Source organism: Chinchilla lanigera, unplaced genomic scaffold (assembly GCF_000276665.1).
Source record: "Chinchilla lanigera isolate Chin_1 unplaced genomic scaffold, ChiLan1.0 scaffold00008, whole genome shotgun sequence".
Classification (NCBI taxonomy): Eukaryota; Metazoa; Chordata; class Mammalia; order Rodentia; family Chinchillidae; genus Chinchilla; species Chinchilla lanigera.
Window position 1 is genome coordinate 27,380,873 of NW_004955409.1, and position 20,502 is coordinate 27,401,374.

Here is a 20,502-nt window from a genome sequence, read left to right on the forward strand (position 1 = left end):
ATTATTTTCCTAGCTATCAGTCTAAGCACACAGAGCCATCTGTTATGCAAAGCAAACATACACATCTCAATTACAGAAAATGCAGTTGCCTTGACAGAATTTGGATTACACCACTAACCAGGGCTGTAAAATGTGTTTGGAGCTGGTATATAATGGATGCTTTTCAGGAGTCCCCTAATTAGCATTTACCTGCTTAAACTAATTATTCATCCTTCTTCTTTACTGGCTTATTAAACTTCGTTGGATACTCTGCATAAAACAGATGAATGTGGGCACTGGAGAACAACACACAGCGGCACCTCCAGTTGTATGAAGTCTAAACAACACGGCAGCACACAGTTTCAAAACTGGAGATTCGCAATACTCGGTCCCAAGCAGATTAACACAAGGTTTAAAGGCTACTACAAAAGCAGACATTTCAACAAGATACGAGACTACTAATAGTTAACAATGGCTCAGTCTCTATCACTGGATTTCTCCAAGTCCACATGAAATAGAATTATTCTCTATACTGCAGTATGTGTGCTTCGAGGAAGCGTTAACGATCACAGCCCTTATTTGGATTCTCAACAGTAAATAATCAAATTTGGCAGTGTTTCTTCTCCTTCGCCAGCCCTCTCAAGTGCCAAATCTCTCTATTATTTCCCAGTGTCTTTCCTAATTTAGCTATTACCCAGAAAACTCACTAAGAGCCAAAGGATTCCAGGCCTGCTGGCTGCTTGCTTAGCACTATGACAGCCTTCAGAAGCAATGAGTCTGCGTGGGTCCTGCTTAAGAGGAGAAAGGTGAATCTTATCTCTATCTTTAGCTCCGAGGGGCAAAAGAATGAGGGGTGGATTATCCAACTTGGCAGATCATCACACACAACAAAATCCCTCCCGTTCAGGCTGTGTTTTCCTCCCTGCAAACCACCAGATGAAAAGGGTCAAACACAGTCAGTCACCTATACAGGTACAAATACTCAGATATTCAGCACTTTCATGGAGAAAACATCTGGATAAGTAGCTGAGTGGCAAACTTTACTTCAGGATATTTTGGCACTCTATAGATGCAGCTTATGCCTTGGAATCCAGTGGAACTCAACTTTCTGTGTTCCAGGGGAGTATCGAGACCATCTAGGATTTGTCCCTTACCCCATCAGACTCCATCTTCTTTTCTCCCCTCACACACACATGTGAAGAATTAAACAGCAAACCATGAAAGGATGTCTTACTTTATGAAACTGTCTTTCAGCATTAGGAAGCATTTGCAAAGGCAGCAAAATATATCCTTGCTGGAACCCTCCTCAACACATTTTAATGGTCTCTTTCAGCATTTCTTGACTCCAAATGACTCCTGTCATTGTGTCAGCTCCCAAGATAATGCAGGGCTCTCCATAAACATCCAGTAATAGGACACAAGGGAAGCACTATTAGTGTGTCCCTCTCCTACAGGGCATGGAGGTTTCAAAGTTCAAAACAACTGAGAGAAGAAACTTCATTTGTTTCCAATAAATTAATAATGATCCTTGGTGGGTGGAGAGGGTAACAAAATTTTTGAGCACAAGTTTATTCCGAACAGTTAATGCTGACAGTTTTCTCAGTGACAGAGAGAAGAGTCAGGGGGAGTCCCTTAAATAATAAGTTTGATAATTCATGCTAAGCAGAACATCTCCTGAAGAAGGAAAAACACAAGGCTGGCTGAGCCTTCACAATTGTCACCATGAATCTAAATTGTTCAACTTACTTGTGAGAGGCCTAGGTAGATGGAGACCGTTTCAGAAATGTACAAAAATTTTCCTTCTTGGTTTAGTGCAAATACAAAGCCATCCAGGGACTGCAGGGAAAAAAAAAAACATACAAGTAGGTTAATAAATATATAATAGATATTAATAAGGCAACTGATACAAAGCAACACATTGAAATTTAAGAACATTTTCCTTCATGGGTTACAAAAGCCCTAACATTTTTCAGCATTGCATTATACATGAACAAATGAAAGACCTGAATTGAGAAGACAAACATCTCTTTATTTCAGGGACTTCTTTCTGTCTGTGTCATTTTGATCAAGATACATTATATTCATGTACAAAATAAGGTCATGCTGATTTTATGAGATGTTGCCTTTATTTTTTGGGATTCAGTGGTTACTGAGATTAAATCAGCAAGGTTCTCTATTAAATAGCTGAACAGGAAAGGAAATTATAATGAAATAAAAGAAAAAAAGGTTTATATACGAAGAACAAGTAAAATTACTACTATAACCACTACAGACATCAAAAGTTTACTAATTAATAAAGGGTTATACCCGCCTCATTCCCAGGGCTTATTGTGTTAGAACAAATAGGAAAGCTCGGTATATCATGGGTGAATGTTTATGGGCTGAAACCTTACAAACTGCAATCTTGTTGTGCAGAACTCTGTATTAAACTTTTATCTGATAGATCTAGCTTCTATTACAACTCCTGAAAACAAAAGAAGAAGAATGAAAGAATAAAAGGATGCTACATCATCTGTAACTCCTGAGACCGCAGTGCAACTTCCCAAATGGAGGGTCACATTTCCAATCCAATAAATGGCATAAATCATCATGGGCTCTAACTACAACACTCAGATTGGGAATACATTTGTTTCAAATTCTTGCAGTCTGAGTGCATTTCATATTCTCCATTGTCCTCATGTCTTTTGTCTTGTTTTATTTATTTTTAACAAGGTAGACTGCACAAGTGCTGCTTGCCCCGGAAAAGAGGTTTTAAGGATTAGTGATGTTAACAAAAGCTAAGAATTTGCAAATGCAGGAAATCTTTGTAGGGAACAAAATATGTGGGAAATGTAAACAAATTAATGATATACATCTTTAAATGTAGAAAGGTGGAAGAAGTGTGTAAAGTTCTGATAGTAACATGTACGCCTTCAAAGCCGAGCAATAACTTCATTCTCCTTGAATGCTGAAACTGTTTTGAAATCACTGTGTGTGTTCAAACATTATGGCTTGGATGTGCTCCCCAAAGTCCCCATGTTGAAAACTTGATCTCTACTGCAGCAGTGTTGCAAGGAGGGGCCTTAAAGGAGGTGAGGAGGCTGAGAGGGCTCTGCCCTCGTGAAAGGATTAACTCTCTTTAACCCACTTTTAGTTGTTCCAAAAGTGGGTTCCTGATGAAGGGATGAGTTGGTCCCCTCCCGCCCTCTTCATAGTGCCTACTGCCTTCTGCCATGAGATGACAGCAAGAAGGCTCTGCCGGGATAGATACGAGCCCCTTGACCTTGGGCTTTTTGGCCTCCAGAAGAATAAGAAATAAACCTTTGTTCTTTATGCATTACCCAGTGTCAGGCACTCTGTTATATTAACACATAAGGGACCAAGACAATGAATTTATATACACATAGATGAATAAACATATTATATATATGATATGTATACATGAAATGTAGATTTTCATATTTCCTGACCCCTCTTCCCTGCCTCACACTGGTCCAAAACTCTGGGTGGCACCCAACCCCATTCTTTAATTTACTGAGTTTTGAAAACAATTCAAAGTCATTTTATATTGTGTCACAGAAGAACAAATTATTTTTTTTCAGAAGAACAAATTATACACAAGACAAATTTTCAGTAAAGACAGTATAACAATAACAGGTTATATTTATTAAGCAATATGTCCTCAGCAGTTTGCATGTATTGTCTTTTTACATTTTCACAAGTATCATATGAAGAAATTATAATATCTATGTTTATATACAGTACAAGGAAATTGAGGCTTAGCCAAGTTAGGCAAGCTCATTCCTGGCTTGGAATTTGGATTTCAATCCTGACAGTCAGATTCAATAACTATTCTGCTTTCTGCTAAAAATAAACATTCTCTAACTGATACGTGTGAACTAATGAAAAGATAAATATTCAGAGCACTTAGGAAGTTAAAATAACTTACAAGAAGCATCTTATAGCTTTTCAAACAGCATCACATGTTTTGGAATGCTTTGCTTAATTATTAGGGGTGGCAAAGGGGAAATGGAATGGTAAGAAAATTCACAAGTCATTTCTACCAGACGTCACCTGGTCACCTTTGCTGTGGAGTGTTTCCTCGGGAATCTCTGTGGGGAACAAAATACTGTCTCAGAGAAGTGGTTTCCTTTGACCAGACTGATGAAGGTAGAACCTTGCACAGTGGAGTGTGCCCCTCTCACTCTTCTCTCCCTTTGCACGGGTTTCACTACACGAGGGACCGACGCAAAGGGAAAGAAGGTTCCTTCTCACACGTTTGGGAAGGATCTCACTTCCATGCATCATGAACTTAAGTAAGTTGTCTCTTGAGGATAAAGACCCTCCCCTTGGAGGAAAGGACCATTTTAGGTTTTTCATTTAACCAAATAGCCATGGCATGGGCAATCACAGAGAATCGAGTCAGCCATCTTCTCAAACTTTACAATGTTGCTCCTGTCAAAGGAGACTGATGACTGACAGAGATCCCAGGAGAACTTCTCTGCGAGTGACAGCAGGCTCCTTGGGAGCAGAAGAAATGAGCTGGCACACAGACAGTCTCCTGTAGACTGAATCCTCGTTTTCCAGGTGAGGAGACCGGGGCGCAGAGCAGCTACAAGGTTGGACAAGATCAAACAGCTAGCTTGGGGCAAGGCAGAATTTAGTTTCCAGCACTTCCAGGAAATCATTAAAGCTTTTACAATCTTGTGCGATCCTGGCTGGTTTATTCGACTCCCAGTGAGACTGAATTTCTCAATGGTGGGGCAATGTCTTTGCCTTGCAAGTGCCTAACAACTGCTCAACCAGGGCTTATTTAATCCAGTTCTGTCTCTAAGCTTGATGCTCTCTCCTTTCCTAACACACACTCCATAACAATTAAGAGGAAATTGAAGAAATTATTTTCCCACTGTTTATGGCATTATTAAGTTATTTTCATATTTAGATGCCAGAGGTTTCCAATATACTTTGGGGTATCACCTGATGTTTGGAGCATCAGGGTAAGGGTGGATTCTTTTATAGTCTTCCTACGTGTTTATTTATTCTTCCTGAATAGATATGTCATTGCCACCTGTACATATCCTTTACTTTCCCACTTGTGGGGATTGTCACTTTTAACACAGACTTTAATAGGAGGTTAAGACCTCATGTACATACTAAAATATTAGAGGAGATTTGGGTGCCATCCATGGAGGAAGGAAATATCTGGAGGCTAAACATCTGATGCTATTAAGCAGTGGCCATCTAAGAACTGGCCAGTTTTGTCTGGCAAAATTAGAGGCTTTCACACATGTTCCAATTTCCTAGTGAGATTAAAATGAGTCTATGTCGACATGACACAAAAACATCCAGTCAATTCAATTAAAAATAACAGCCAGTTTGGTTGGGAGAAAACAGCTAGTCAGATTAGTTGTTAGTGATTATAGAGGTTAAAAAAAAAGCCTGATTAGTTTTCACTTTTATGCTTATCATTTTGGTCAATTATATCTATAGTCTAGATAGATATAATTGATCTAGATATAGATAGATAAATATCCAGATAGATATAGATAGATAAATATCCAGAACTCAGGTTTTACTACTTTTTGAATAAGAAATAGTAGGTGATCTTGGGCCTAAAACAGATTGGCAATGCCACTCTTCACAGAGCCATTAGCATCTGACCCCAGGCTGTCCCTGTGTATAGTTAGTTATATTCTGCTGCTTAGGAAAGTTGGAGGCGTAGCATCAATATTGGTTTCATGTGGGTGCTGAAATTTAAAAAGGTAGGAGGAGAAAGGAAATATTCAATCAGTAGTCTTGGAAACCAAATCTTATTAATCTGAAAGTTCTGTGAAATTTTTTTTTAAAATTTTGAATGGAGAAAGCTATTATACACAGTGCTACTCAATCACTGCAGGTTACTTTTTAATTTTTTTTAACTGCCCACTGTTTTCAACAGGCACCAATTAAGATTCTCAGGTCAAAAGGTTAATTACATCTTCTTACCCACTATGTAGAATTTTCTGATTATTAACTAAGGTTGGATTAAGATGAAAAAGAACCCACACAAATGTTAATGCTAGTCCCTCCTCAAGAAGATTTATTATAAAGCCATACTGAAATCTATCTGCTTCCCTCAAAGCAGGTGGAGAACAAAAATCTTAGGAAAAACTGTAAAACACACATTTTAAAGATGCGCAAGTATCTGATTTATCAAGACAATTTTCTTATTACTGAAAACAGTTCTTAGCCATCCAGACAGATCTCCTTTGTTACATCCTAGTAAGTCTATGATGTATACATGCAAGGAATGAGGCTTGGATACAGAAGTCAGGAGCTACAGCATCTCTGAATAATAATGCCTGTAATTATAATTTATATCCCCTGACATCAGTGTAACATATAAAGAGTATAGCACAGTTTCTTAACCCCAAAAGCTGAATGCTTCTAACACTATTTGTCAAACAATGAGGTTATTTCCTTGCAAAGTATGAAATTAACTATAGCTTCATGATTGAAGGTATACTAATGTTTAATGCATTGTGCTAAACGGATTTGTATTGTCAAAAGAGTTTTGTCTCTGCATTCCTTTTTAATGCATATTCTACTGCAGCCAAATTTCTCAGAGTGAAGTCTTTCTATGGTGCCCTGCTAGGGACAATTCTTGTGCATGTAACTACTCTGGAATTAGTGGTTTGTTCTACATTCCAGTGCAGAAGTGGGAAAAAAAATCACCCTAAACTCTTTTCCTTTGACCTAACTCCAGACAGAGAGAATTACCAGTAGGCTAGGTAATTTTAATGACAGATTATTTTAAACTAAGTCTTCACCATCTGTTCCACCCCCTAATTATGAATGCAAAAAGAACATATTTCACAATTACATCAGTAAAAAAGTAAGATATACATGATTTAAATGCACACGTGTGCTCCTTGTCCAATGTGCCTTGCATCTGTGATGTTCTTCTAATTCAGGCTCTGGCTGCAGAGAAAATACCCATGTGTAATAGAGTGAGTCTTTGACTCACTCAACCTCCCCTCTGAAGCTGGAGTTCTTTACTGTTACGACATAATTCTGCTAGGACAAGAGCAGAGCCTGAATTTAAGCACACTGCTTATCAGACATTAGGTACAAGTATTTTATGAATGCTAAAATGGCTTTGCTGTTAATAAGGAGAACCTCTGAGGGAAAACTGCCCCAGGGAGCTGAGCAATGGGTTAGCATCAGGAATAAGCAGGTCTGCTCTCCAACCACATGAAAAGCTCGGCCTGCTGCGTGAGGACTGGCCTCCGATACCCATCTTTCTACTATGTTGGCAGCAGTTAAAGGAGTTAGAAGGAAGACAATTTCTTACGTTTTCTGGCCTTTAGATGAAATCACACTTTGATAAAGCACATTAAAATGCCATACCGCCCTCTGCTTGCGCTCCGGAGCACAGGCTGCACCGCTCAGGGACATAGGGGGACTCCCAGCAACTTCAGAATTTCCCCGAACCTGGTCTGGGCCCCAAAGTATCCACATGTATCTGTTTCTGGGGGAAAAAGTTTCCCAATTTTGACTCTGCAACCAGGCTTTTAACAATACAGCGCTGTGCCCAAACAGAAGCTTTATTTTCAGAAATAGCAATCTTAGACAAGTATATTTTTTCAAAGAGTGTAAAAGTGCACATCAAAGGTCTGGGCTTTCCTTTAACGTCTGAGTGTCTCCCTGAGCTTTCTGTCTCTCTCCTTGCCCCTCCAATGAGTCAATAACACTCAGGATGGCACAGGTTCAAAGTATCATGTATGCAAAGCCATGTGTTCCTGTCACAGCACCAAACTGGATTTGTTGGGTCAAACTTAACTATTTTACCATTGAATTCCAGAACAAAGAGAGACACCTCAAACAAAGTATCTTTCCTAAGAATTTCCTAAGATATGCACATCCAAACATCGTAGGTAAGAAAACAGTTCAGAGGGCCACAGATGGCCTCTCTTCAGTTCTTACAGGAGAGGAACCAGAATAAAAGAGATGACCTAGTGAAATGTTAAAACATGAAAAGAACAAAGACTCTGGATTTCTGAGCCAGGAGATCAGGTTTTGCTGTCATTAAAATTCCATTCTGTGGGAGCTGTGTATCTAAGTGCTGAACTTTCTTCTCTGGGATGCTAGTTTAAACCTTACATCCAGCCTTGAGGGATGTGGATTTCTTGATTTGAAAATCCCGCCAAATGGACAAGTTCTGGTATAAGGACAGTGTGCCACATTTGGTGAAACTGCATGTGCCTCTGAACCACCAGGGGTGGCAAGTGGACCCCGCGTTATCTGTGGCTTGTGCTTGGGGACTGAGGACTCTGATTGGGGAAGAAGTGACCATGCACTGCTCATCACCCCTCTTGCCTCAAGAAGAGGATTCCCATTAGTTACTCAGTGGCACAGATATTCATTGGAATAAAAACATCTCTTTTGTGCACATGTGGCCTATTAATTGACTGAAAGTTAGGCCCTTCCAGTCCCAGGGACTAATTCCTCATGGTGTATCTCTCCCTCTGAATTTAGAGTTCTCTTTCATATGAAAGGAGGAATTTCCCTCTTGGAAGAAGTAATATAAACAGTACATTGCTCTAGTCCTGAAATGCCTAAAAATGTCACTGTTTTGCTTTGGCAAGAAATATGGTGCTTGGTCGCATGCAGGGTGCCAGGTATCTTTCAAGTTGCTGGCATTAAGCAAAATAAAACAGAAAGCAAAGAAAAATCACAACTGGTATTTGAAATTCTGTAGATTATCAGAAACTTGGGAATGCTTGTGTCTAGATGTCCTCCCAAAGCCTCATGCAGTCATGGGTGCCAGTTTCTAGAGTTTATGATTGATTCATGGTCCAGTGCTCGGATTTTGGGTGTGAGGGCTACATCCACCCTGGGGCAGGTCACCTGCATACAATATAGGGAGGGAAAGAGGCTTGCTCTCTGCTCTTCCCCTTTTCCTCTTGTTACTTTTGCTATTTTCTGCACCAGGAACTGTTGCCATCTGCCATGTGCCACTCTGCCTTGGAGGCAGCTCAGTATGGACTGAAACCTCCACTAACTGTGAGCTAAATAAACCTTTCCTTCCTTAATTTTGGTTGTCAGATATTTTGTCCCAGTAATGAGAGAAAAATAACTAGGACAATATACTATTACATATTATATTACATATTACATATCAAATATACTTTTTTTTTTTTTGTCTTTTTGAGACAGGGTCTCTCTACGCAGTTCAGGTTGGCCTTGAGCTCACTTGGCAGCCCAGGCTGGTCTCAAACTCACAACGACCCCCCTGCCTCAGCCTCCAGAGTGCTGGGATTACAGGCATGTGCCACCACACCAGGCATAATATATTTGTATATAGTACACAATATATATTATGTCTATTGTTATATCATACTATAGGGTGCAATGAACAATGCTTAGTTTCCTCAACACTTACCAGGGAAGAGGGTAGGGAAATAACATTTGTTAGGCAATTTATATAGGCCACATGTGAGATAGATATCATTTAATCTTACTTTACTGATAAGGACACTGAGGTTCAGAGAAGTTGAGTACATTGCTCGGTGCCACAAAACCAGTATTTGGCAGATATTGAAAGAAGGATCCTTTCATTTCTTTACCCCCTGCTGCTGGGAATTTTAGTTGCTTCACACGCTGACATAGGTGCATTGAATTTGTGCTTCTTCCAGCATTTCTTTCCAAATAAGGAATTTTCATTCTCCTTCTGTTTAGGGAACACCTGTGGGCTGTTTCTGAAAACACCTGTTGAGTGTTCACTATGCATCAACCCTATACCCTGGGTATCACAAAGGTCAGGGATATAAGGTCTCCACTCACAAGCTGTTCTCTTAAAATTCATCTGTAGGATCCATTACTAAGAAAATGAGTGAAGTTGAATATTAACACAGTACAACAAAGGGCCTCAAGGCAAAGGCAGTTTTCAGTTTAAGACAACCTGAATGTACAGTGGGGGCCCTGTCTGTGATTACCCAGCTCCATAGCTCTACTACTCTGGTTACTTGGAAAATCCATGAATCACTGGACTTTGTAAATGTGCCATCAAAAGACCACCAGACCTTGAAGAAACTCCTATGCCTTGGAAGAAGATCCTAGTGCCCAAACATGGACAGGAGACCTCACAGCTAATAAAGAATCCCTAGGAGAACCACACTTCCCGACAGGCAGCTGTTTCAAGATGTGATCTCACACCGCACACACAGGTTGGCCAGATCACTAACCATATTTCCTATGTTAAAGTTTTTCACTCAGACTTATAGATTTGCTCCCCACCTGTGGTAATATATACACCTTTTTATATAGAAGTCAGTGTGAAAATAAAATAGATTTCACAAAGATTTATCACACAGTCATGTTTACCTAAAATTACATTCTCGATGTTGTTAGATAAACTCGTTTTGATGTTTCTGTTATGGCTGATTATGATATGAATCTGTTCACTGGGCAGTGAGTAACTTAAAAAATAAGCTTTTAGGAGAAAATAATAAATGCTTTGTACATGTATCCCTTTAGGTAAGAGGTTTGTGTCAGAGGTAGTAACAATGATTACAGAACTCTGCAATGAATTTAGCATATTAAAAGACTGTTTAGAGACCTCAGATATTAATCCAGTACATTATATGAGTTTCATTTCTAGGAACATTTTATTTGTATCTCTAGGGAAGAGGCATAAAAAAACATTTGTACTGAAAGGAATTTGATTGTTACAAATGTAGTTTAGAAATTCTGGTTGGGGATAATGCCTAGGACCAGGAAACCCTTCTATGTTAATTTCAGGAAATCACTGTAAGCTCTCTGCTCTTTATTTTATATATCCTTCATCTAATTAATAATTAATATTTAGCAGACCCACACAAAGCTATAAATCGGATGAATCAATAATAGAAAGTAACGTTTGGTTCCTGAAATAGACAATGCTCAGAATTGTTTCTGAGGTCTTTCTTGAGTAATTGCATCTCTTCTGGGCCCTACATTTCATAATATTGAAATGCTCAAATTGGTTTTCTGTGTATTCCAAATGCTTTGAGTCTATGTTGCTTCAGTGCTTTAGCTCCAGAATTTAGCTCCATATGAAGCAGAGATACACATTTATGGGAAAATCAATTATTCTGATGGAATTGAGATCTGGTCCTGAATGAGCACAGGATAAACAACTTGGTTTACTGCTTGCCCTGGACCTTGGCTGCCTGTCTGACCTTCCGCTTTCATTGCACAGTTGGTGGCTGAGTCTAGGTGAGAAGGACCAGCATGCATTGCTTGTCCTCAGAGCTCTCTTCCTGTTTAGGCTCCAAGGAGAAGATTCTGTTTTTATCCCATGTACCTAACTACCTACCACAAGGGAGGCGCAAGAGGTTTGGAGTCTTGCTGTTTGCTCACATACTTGCACGTGTTCAAAGCATAACAACAGATGTCACAGTAAATCTCTATCAGAGAAACTTAGATGGTATCTGTCAAAGCAGAGCACATCAGCATGTGAAATTTGCGAGAACTAAATTTGCTAGGTATACATTAAATGACAGTCTAACTTTATACAATTAAACATACTAGTGCTTGGCTGTATCCACTCTTGCTTCTTCTGTGGTCCAATTCAGGAAAGGAATGAAAGGACTGAGCCAGCCTATGGGATATGGGATGAAGGTATTGGTAAAGAGGAAAGTTAAATTGTGGTACTTTTTACTAACTTACCAGAGCAAATTATTATTTTTTTATATGAAAAATAGAAGTAGCATCCTTTCTCTTTCCAATTTTACTTCAGTGGGCATCCTGATCAGAAGAAAATTCAATGTAATCATGGAACATAGGCTTTGTGAATTGCCAGAAGTAAAAGGTGCTTTAACCAAAATCTCAATGAAATCTTAAAATTTAAATTTTTTAACTTATTCAAAAACCCCTAAAAGTTATATATACTCATAGGGTACCATGTGATGTTTCAATACATATATGTGTTGTATAACATTTGCACCAAAGTAAGCATCTATTCTCCAATATTTATCATTTCTTTATGATATGACACTGAAAATGCCTCTTTCTAGCTTTTCAAAATATACAGTCCCCCCATGCAATGGCATAGCAGAACTTCTTAATCCTATTTAATTATAACTTAGTATCTGTTGATCAACTGTTCTCCCTCTGCCCCTACTGTTATTCTACCAAGCTTTGGTAACTGCCATTCAACTCTTAATTTAGATGAGGTCAGCTTTTGTAGACTCTACATGAACAAAATTATATGACTTGTCTTTTGGTGTCTGGCTTATTTCACTTAACATGCTGATATCCAGTTTCATCATATTGCTGCAAATGACAGGATTCCATTCCTTTTTATGGCTGAATAGTATTCCATTATAGTATGTGTACCACATTCATCCATTTCTGGACATTTAGGCTATTTTCCATGTCATGGCTATTGTGAACAGTGCTACAATAAACACAAGAGTATAGATGTCTCCTCAATATAGTGATTTCATTTCTTTTGGATCTATATAACTAGCAATGGGATTGTTGTATCAAATGGCAGTTATATTTTTAATTTTTGAGGAAACTTCATACTGTATTCCATAATTATTGTACTAATTTATAGTAATTAACAGTGTGAAAAGGTTCTTTCCTCTACAGCCTTGGTACCATTTGTTTTGTCTTTTTGATAGTAGCTATCCTTACTTGAAGAAAGTCATACCTCACTTTGGTTTTGACTTGCATTTCCCTCCTGATTAGTGATGTTGAGCATTTTTTCATGTACCTGTTGGCCATTTGTATACTCTTATGAAAAGTGTCTTTTTTAGCCATATACCCATTTAAAATTGGGTTATTTACTTTTATTGCTATTGAAATTTTAAAGTTTCTTATGTATTCTGGATCTTAACCATTTGTTAGATGTTTAGTTTATAAGTATTTTGCACATTGTGTAGGACAGCTTTTCATTCTGTTGATTCTTTTCCTGTGCAGAAGATTTTTAGTTCTAGATAATCTCATTTGTCTATTTCTTCTCTTATTTCCTGTGCTTTGGGGATCTTTTACAAAGAAAAGTTCTTGCCCATTTCAATGTGCAGTTTTCACTCTATGTTTTCTTCTAGTAGTTCAGTGATTTTTTAATAGGAATCACGGGACTGTAGTTGTCTATGAAGAAGCTAAGCATAAGTAACTGAAATGCAAAGATAAAGCCCTAAATGACTACCTTGCATATAAAATCCCATATGTTATTGTGATCTGGAGGAGGGAAGACTGTGTATAAACCATGGAAATGACTTGGCGTTACTATCACCATGCCTGAGTCAGGCACAATGGCAGGGAGCACAAAGGACAGAACAATGTTCTGTTTTAAACTGGTATGTCAAAGAATTATTAATTATTATTTTTTCTTTAAACCAGTTGCTCAGATTGCTTCAAAATATTTAAAAATGTGTACTTCCATATTGTCTTGAAGCAGACACATTACTAATGTAATGGATCCCAGATGTCAAAAGACAAATTATATTCAACACATGAATCATCACTAAGTGGTCAAGTTTTTCAGAAACAGATGTGTCTTGTAAATTTTGAGATTCCTAGAGACTTAGACACAGATAAATATATTCTAAAGGTAGCCAGACAAGTGCTTATCTTTACCAAGGAAGAATGGATTATTCCTTGGATCTAATAATCTCACTGTGTAAGTTTCCCAGGGAGAAGGAAGTATGAGGAACTTTGTTCAGATGTAGCTTTTTGTTCTCTTTCTGTCCTGAATGCTGTGCCATCCTCATGCACAAGTCTCCCCTTGCCTGAGTTTTCAGGGAATTCAGAGACTGGTGACTGACATGCAGATACCTGCTAAACATTGGCAGACCTTGTTATTCCATTTTTCCATAAGTAGTTCAGGGTGATAACCTTCTAGGCCGGTCTGCCTCAGTGTGCATTTGTCATTTGCTATGTGGCACAGGTTGCCACAGAATATCATATATCTGCTTTAGCTACAGAGTTCTTATCACCCAATATCCTTGAGCACTAAACTGTTTTCAGTACTCAAGACCCTATGGTTTACTGAAGTTGTATAACAGTCATAACACTATATAAGAGATTTGCTGCAACAATAATCTAGGTATGCACAATCTATTCAAATACACTAATGTGCCAATCTGCAGCAATTCCAAAAGAAATTTCTACTTGGTCATATTGATAACTCACTCACAGAATCCTTAAATCAGCAGTCACAGCCATTCCGATATACACAGTGATTCATTTATACTTTTTTGTCTTAAACAGCTAAAGATATGTTGAAATAAAAAAAATTTGGAAAATGACATATTCTACCATTCAAAGAGTTTGATGAATGACAATCTACCTCTCAATGACTATCAGATTTTAAAATCCTATGTAATCTACCATGGCCTCAACTGTGTTTACCAGTAATACGTTTAGCCACAAATGACACCTCCTACTTAGCCTTTTTCAACCTTCTCTGTCAAACGCATCCAAATTGCCAACAACAGTGGTATGAGGGGTAAATCATATCGATCAAGTTCCAAGTCTGATGTTTCCCTTGGCCCTCTGCCTAGCTTAAGAGCCGGGCACATGAACTAGTACTTACTTTCTTTATTAAAATAAGATTTATTCTAGATGCATAGAATCCCAGGACTGTAAAATGATCAAACTTCACAATTAAGAAATATTTCACATATACTTACCACACGAAACCTCTCCCATAAGCCTGCAGGATTAATGTTTTTAAAGAAGTCTTAATTTAAGAAGGAAGAATTCCCATTGTAACTGTGCCCTAGATGGAAATTAGAGTCTAGGTAAACACCAACCTTTCCCACAAATGACAGCAGTCCAAAACAGCAAGGAAGTGCAATGCCAGATGTTATCACCTTGGAAATCACAGGACACAATCTGGGAAACAACAGCTTCTGTGCTACCTCTATGTTTTCATTTCGGTCTATTGAATTATTTTATTTCCTGTCTTTTATCTTTTCACCTTTCTGCTTTCATCCATTCAGCCAAGGAGGTGCTGATGGAAGGAGCGTTGGCGTGGTAATGTATGTGTGGGCCACTCTTCACAGCCAGTGTGCCCAGATGCTGTGCTCCGAATGTGTTTAGAGGTGAACCTTGGACTGTAAACGAACTCTGAATACATTTGAATACTGACAAATTGTGGAAACCAAGTGTGGCTCTGAATCCGCGTAGACTAGTGTACATTTTGTGTGGTTGAATACTGGGGATAGATTTTTTTTTGCCTCCAATAAGATTTGTTCATTCCAGCTTTGACCTTTTCCAACAAGTGAGATTTGTTTTATTGTCTTGCTTGGGGGCTTCTCCTTAGTAATAGGCTGACCTACTTTAATTTGTACTTAAATGCTTCCACAGGCTGGAGACTGGCTTCCCCTAAAGGACTGAGCCCCTCAAGACTCAAATTGTTCTCTGAGCCTTATTGGAAGACTTTTATTCTAAAGCAAATAAAAATATATTAAAGGTTTTAAAAACACAACCTTAAGCCTTTATCATTTTTCTGTATGCTCCTTCTATCCTCATCACACATAAGCATACTTGCTTAAGACTTTTGCTACTCCTAACAGATTTTTATCCCTTTCCCAGTTCTTTCTTGCCATGAAGACATCTTTCATAAGTGTTGGCCAAGATTATTTTACCTTTTACTCAATAGTAGACATGATTCATCAGGCATGTCTAATGTATTATGCATTGACAAAGGTCTCCACAGTTTACCAAGATCTTTAATTCTGCTTGAGCTAGTAAAGACAGCCTAATACTCTATAAAGCAATGGGTCTAGTTCTTTCCCATGAGCTTGGTAAGGCACAACTAACACAACCTCACAGGCAAGGAGCAAAGGAAACCCATTCTTTCACAGCTTTCCAAGAGACAATTCTTCCTTAAAGTGTGGGTGCCCTCAACACATGGAAGTATATTGTCACAACTGCAATTTTCAATAAGGTTGAATTTTCTCACTTACTAGGACACATATAAGGGAATAGTGGATGTAGGAATTTACTGGGTAATTTTTTAGAAACTAAATTAGGGCTGAATCCAGGCATGGTGGCCAGGGCCTATAATTGCAGCTACTTGTGAGGCTGACTCCGCAGAACTGCAAGTTCAAGGGCAGCCTGGGCAACTTAGAGAAGCTTTGACTCAAAATGAAAAGTGAAGGCTGGGGATGTAGCTCAGTAATCAAGTGCCCATGGGTTAATTTTAAGCACTGTACAGAAAAATTGGGACTGAGGTATAAGGGTCTTTCCTTCCATTTTCCTGCTTAGGCAGTAGACAACAGGATTAAAGACAGTAAGAGGTTGAAGAGGTTTAAAGACAGCTGATATTTTCCCATTTATCCCTAGGATCTTTCCAGGATTCTCATGAAGAAGACAACATGGATCTCATCTCAGTCCTAGGTGAGGCACTGGAAAAGGGGCAAGAGTGTCCAAGCTGTAGGAACAGATTCCTGGCTGGGCTAAGAGGTAAGGGACAGGGCACTTCCAGAGTCAATCTTACAGGAGCTGAGGAGGGAAAGGACTGATGAAGGAAGAAGAGATACATCCAGCAGATTAACTACTTCCAAGAGCTGGTGGCCCTGACTAATCACTGCCAGAAGCACTTTCTGTATCTTTCACCAGAGGGAAATTTGCTTCAATTTTTGAAAAATGTTCCATGAGGGGGATCTTCTGCCAGAGGCCGGGGCCCATGGCTCACAGATCTGACTCTCTCAAGTCCACCCGCTAGTTGCTCTAACTGTGGGAGACACGACTGTGTCAGAAATTCTTCCTCAGATCCACAGGGTCTCTAAGACTTGAGACGATGGTAGGGAGGATGACATAATAATGACCTTATCTTCCCATTTCTTTCAGAGTTGGGAGCCTGTATGGACAGAGTTGAGGAATTTCCATGCCCAGTTTTGAAATGTGAATACTTCATTTTTTCAGGGGGCAGTAAGGCATAATATAAAAGAAAACATGAGCTTTGAACTCTAAATTAGACCGTAACAGGAAATCTAGTAATGCAGCTTTACTGTCTAATGTTGACAAAGGTCTCTACAGTGTACCAAGATCTTTAATTCTGCTTGAGCTGGTAAAGACAGCTTAACGGTGATTAGTATTACTCTCAGTATTCTATAAAGCAATGGGTCTAGCTCTTTCCCATAAGCTTGGTAAGGCACAATTAACACACCCTCACAATGAGCAAAGGAAACCCATCGTTTCATAGCTTTCCAAGAGACAATTATTAGATTTCCTGTTATCGTCTAATTGAGTCTAAGGCTCATGTTTCCTTTTCACCATATCTATATTTTTATCATAAGAAAATACAGAGAATAATATCCATACATTATTTATTCTACTAAATAGTTTTTGAAATAACTAGAGTTGACACATCTAAAAGTACCATCATATAGTAGGTATATAATACATGGTGCCCATCAAGGATATTATTTGACTTGGAAACAATGCCCACTAAGTGGGCATTTTATCTACTTGCAAGAACAAAATACACTTAAAGTAGGATAATTAATCTACCAAAAGGAGTTAAAATAAATCAGTTACATTTGACACTAAAGACACAAGCAAGCAAAGGATTCAATCCTCATGACTAAAATAAGGTTGTATCTTTGTCATAAGCATTCTCCTTAAAACTTGAACAAACACAGGTTTAGTAAACACAAACCATTTTAAGGAAGAAAAAGACTACCCATTTACCTTGAGGAAGAGTAGAAGTTATTAGAAAGAGACACATTAAGAAAATATGGGAGGAGGCTACTTGGGCAGGACATTAACATCAATGGGGAGATGAGAAAGAGAAACTAAAATATAAGAAAAATGATTTTAGTTTTAAGAGCACAGTTGTCTAAGAATAAGAGCAATTCTAGTATACACACATATGCACACACATATACTTATTTATATATAGTAAAACATATGTTTTCTTAGTTTGCTCAGGCTGCCATAACAAAATACCACAGACCGAGTAGCTTAAATAATAGAAATTTTATTTTTCCATGAGTCTGAGGCTGAAAAGTCCAAAATCAAAGTGCTGGTGGAGCTCGGTGGCTGATGAGGTCTCTTCCTGGCTTGAGAATGGCTGCTCTCTCGCCGTGTCCTCACAGCTCTTTCGCCAGGCTTGCGCATGGAGACGGAGATCACTCTTCTGATAAGACTTCCAATCCTATCTGCTTAGGACCCTGCCTTTCTGACCTCACTTGACCTTAGGATCCCTTGAAAATCCCTATCTCCAAATAGAGGCACACTGAGGGTTAGACGTTCGACATATGAATCTGAGGAGGACACAATTCAGTCCATAGCACACATATATGGCATATGTATTTAAATGTGCTCCAAATCACAAAAGGATTTTAGTAATAATAAAAGTGTCATTGCATTTATTTAAGCGCTCTGAACCTGAGGAGAGAGACTTTTCATGGACGGACCCCATCCAATTCTAACATACTCTGATGTCTGTACTCACATCCCTATTTGAGATGGAAACTAAGATCCCACAGTTAGTACAAAGTGGCAGACCAGGGCCACAGACTTGGGCCACTAGGTAGTATATAGAACTACCTCCTCTGTGGACTTGGACCACACTTTTCATAGCAGAAATTGCTGATGCTTTGGCATCAATGAGCTACCATTTAGACCTCTGTAGATGTGGGTTCCCATAGGCAGAGGGCAGAGAGGTAGCACTCATGGTGATGTCCAGAGCAGATGCTGAAGAAGGAGACAGCTCTTGTCCTGTCTGATTGGCCTTCAGCCCGCTTGGAAGAGGCAGCAGGACTTGACAGTCTAGGCAGTGAGGCTGCCTTCCCACTGTATGACTTCCCACTGCCTTCCCACTGTATGACAGGTATACTGTGGGAAGTCATAATCTGCTGGGGAGATTCCACTGAACTGTATCTTTCAAAGGTTGATTACTAGGCAACTATTTCACCATTTATCCTCTCTAATATACCGGAAATAACAAATACTGTGGCAAGTAAACAGGAAAACAAGTCTTTAATGTCCAGAAGATACAGGAAAAAGATACAGGATAATCTGAGAATAATTACACTTAAACAGTTATTCAGGCTAAGGTGAAATGATTCATATAAAAAAAGCTATACACAATTTCAAAAATGGGCAACTTTTACCACTTGAAACAAGGAAGAAAGCAAGGGTAACGTTTTTATCAGTAAGTTTCTACAAAATATACTGCTATTGAAATTGTTTCATATTAATTCTGTATGTTTTCACAGCCTCCACTTTAAGAATAATCAGCAGCACCTGCAGTGGGTACTGACTAAAGAGGACACTGTCTCTGAGTCTGTTCAACCTCAGTCTGTGCTCCAGATGAGAAGTGAGGGGAGGACAAGTCAGCAGAGGTCCTGGAAGGAAGGAACCAACACTGCAGGCTCTTGTTTCACCCGCAGGCTTTACTCAGTAACCACTTCCTCCTGTACACAGCATGGCCGCACAATCATCACATGAGGTCAGAAGGGCATGCCTGCAGGTGATGAGGAAAGAGAATAGAAAACACCCGAGGCAGAAGCCTTTCAGCCTTACATCCATGTGTCAATTCTGCCTGAGTTCAGTTCTGTTTGCCTTCCGTACTCAGGTGTGTGGCTACCTGATGCTCAGCAATCTGGGTCCGGGTGTCTGAGTGGCACAGGTCAACCCTGCCTCCCATACTATATGTACTGGTGCTCCCAGTGTCCGGTTGTATGTGTGTACCCCCTGGTGTTCTGTGCACAAGGTGTGGTGGATCAACTCATTATCTGTCATTTATTTATTTATCCAGTACCAAGAATCGAACTCAGGACCTTGTGCTTGCCAGGAAGGCGCTGTGGCACTGAGCTATATCCCAGGCCCTTATTTTTCATTTAAATGCCTGTAAATGGGAGCCACCAGTGTTGGATTTTAAGTTCAAGTTAATTTTCCTTTTTATTCAGCATAGTTTGAATCTTAAATAAATTCAGTGCTGGGAATTGCCACTTTACTGAAGGACAAATTTAGAAAGTGTTCAAAAGGGAGCTGAAAAAAATGATTAGGTGATTGAAAAATAAAACTTTTAAGGAGAGTTAAACGGACTGGATTATTCAGCCTGTAGGAGCCTGAGGGGCAAACAGCACATGGGAGGTTCCTACACAAAGGCAGGCGACGGTCTTACCCTCTCAGGGAGGGCAGATGCAGCGTGGAGAATTTTGGTGAGAAAGAAGCAGAGGGAGCGACAGAGGACCGTGAGAAGAGAAGCAGGTGACCGAGGAAAGTTGTGCTGTCTCCTAATTTGATCATTTCCACTGGCCAGGAAGGTGTAGGAATGACCCTGACTGGACTTTAGGGTCGTGTAAGACAGACAGACAGACAGACACTAAATGACAGCTCACTTTATAACTCTATTTTGTATTCTAAGGTGGTCAGGAGAAAGTTCTGAAGAGTCTCTGACTACCAATCAGAATCTGATGCCAAATATGAGGCACAAGCCGATGATACAGTAAATGTTTAAATTTTTAAAAATTTATTGCAAGTAAAAGACACACTGCTATTAATCCTCCTCAAAATACTCTCTCTTGCTTTAAATGTGCTTATCCAGTGTTT

General features: G+C 39.2%; 1 protein-coding gene across 1 annotated transcript in view; it reads right to left on the minus strand.

Moving 5' to 3' along the window:
- Npas3 (neuronal PAS domain protein 3) overlaps nt 1-20,502 on the minus strand; it is an 840,673-nt gene that overhangs the window by 246,263 nt on the left and 573,908 nt on the right. Inside the window, exon 5 of the mRNA XM_005377169.2 lies at nt 1,726-1,815. Coding sequence (XP_005377226.1) covers nt 1,726-1,815 — 90 coding nt within the window. The remainder of the gene's footprint in view (nt 1-1,725; nt 1,816-20,502) is intronic.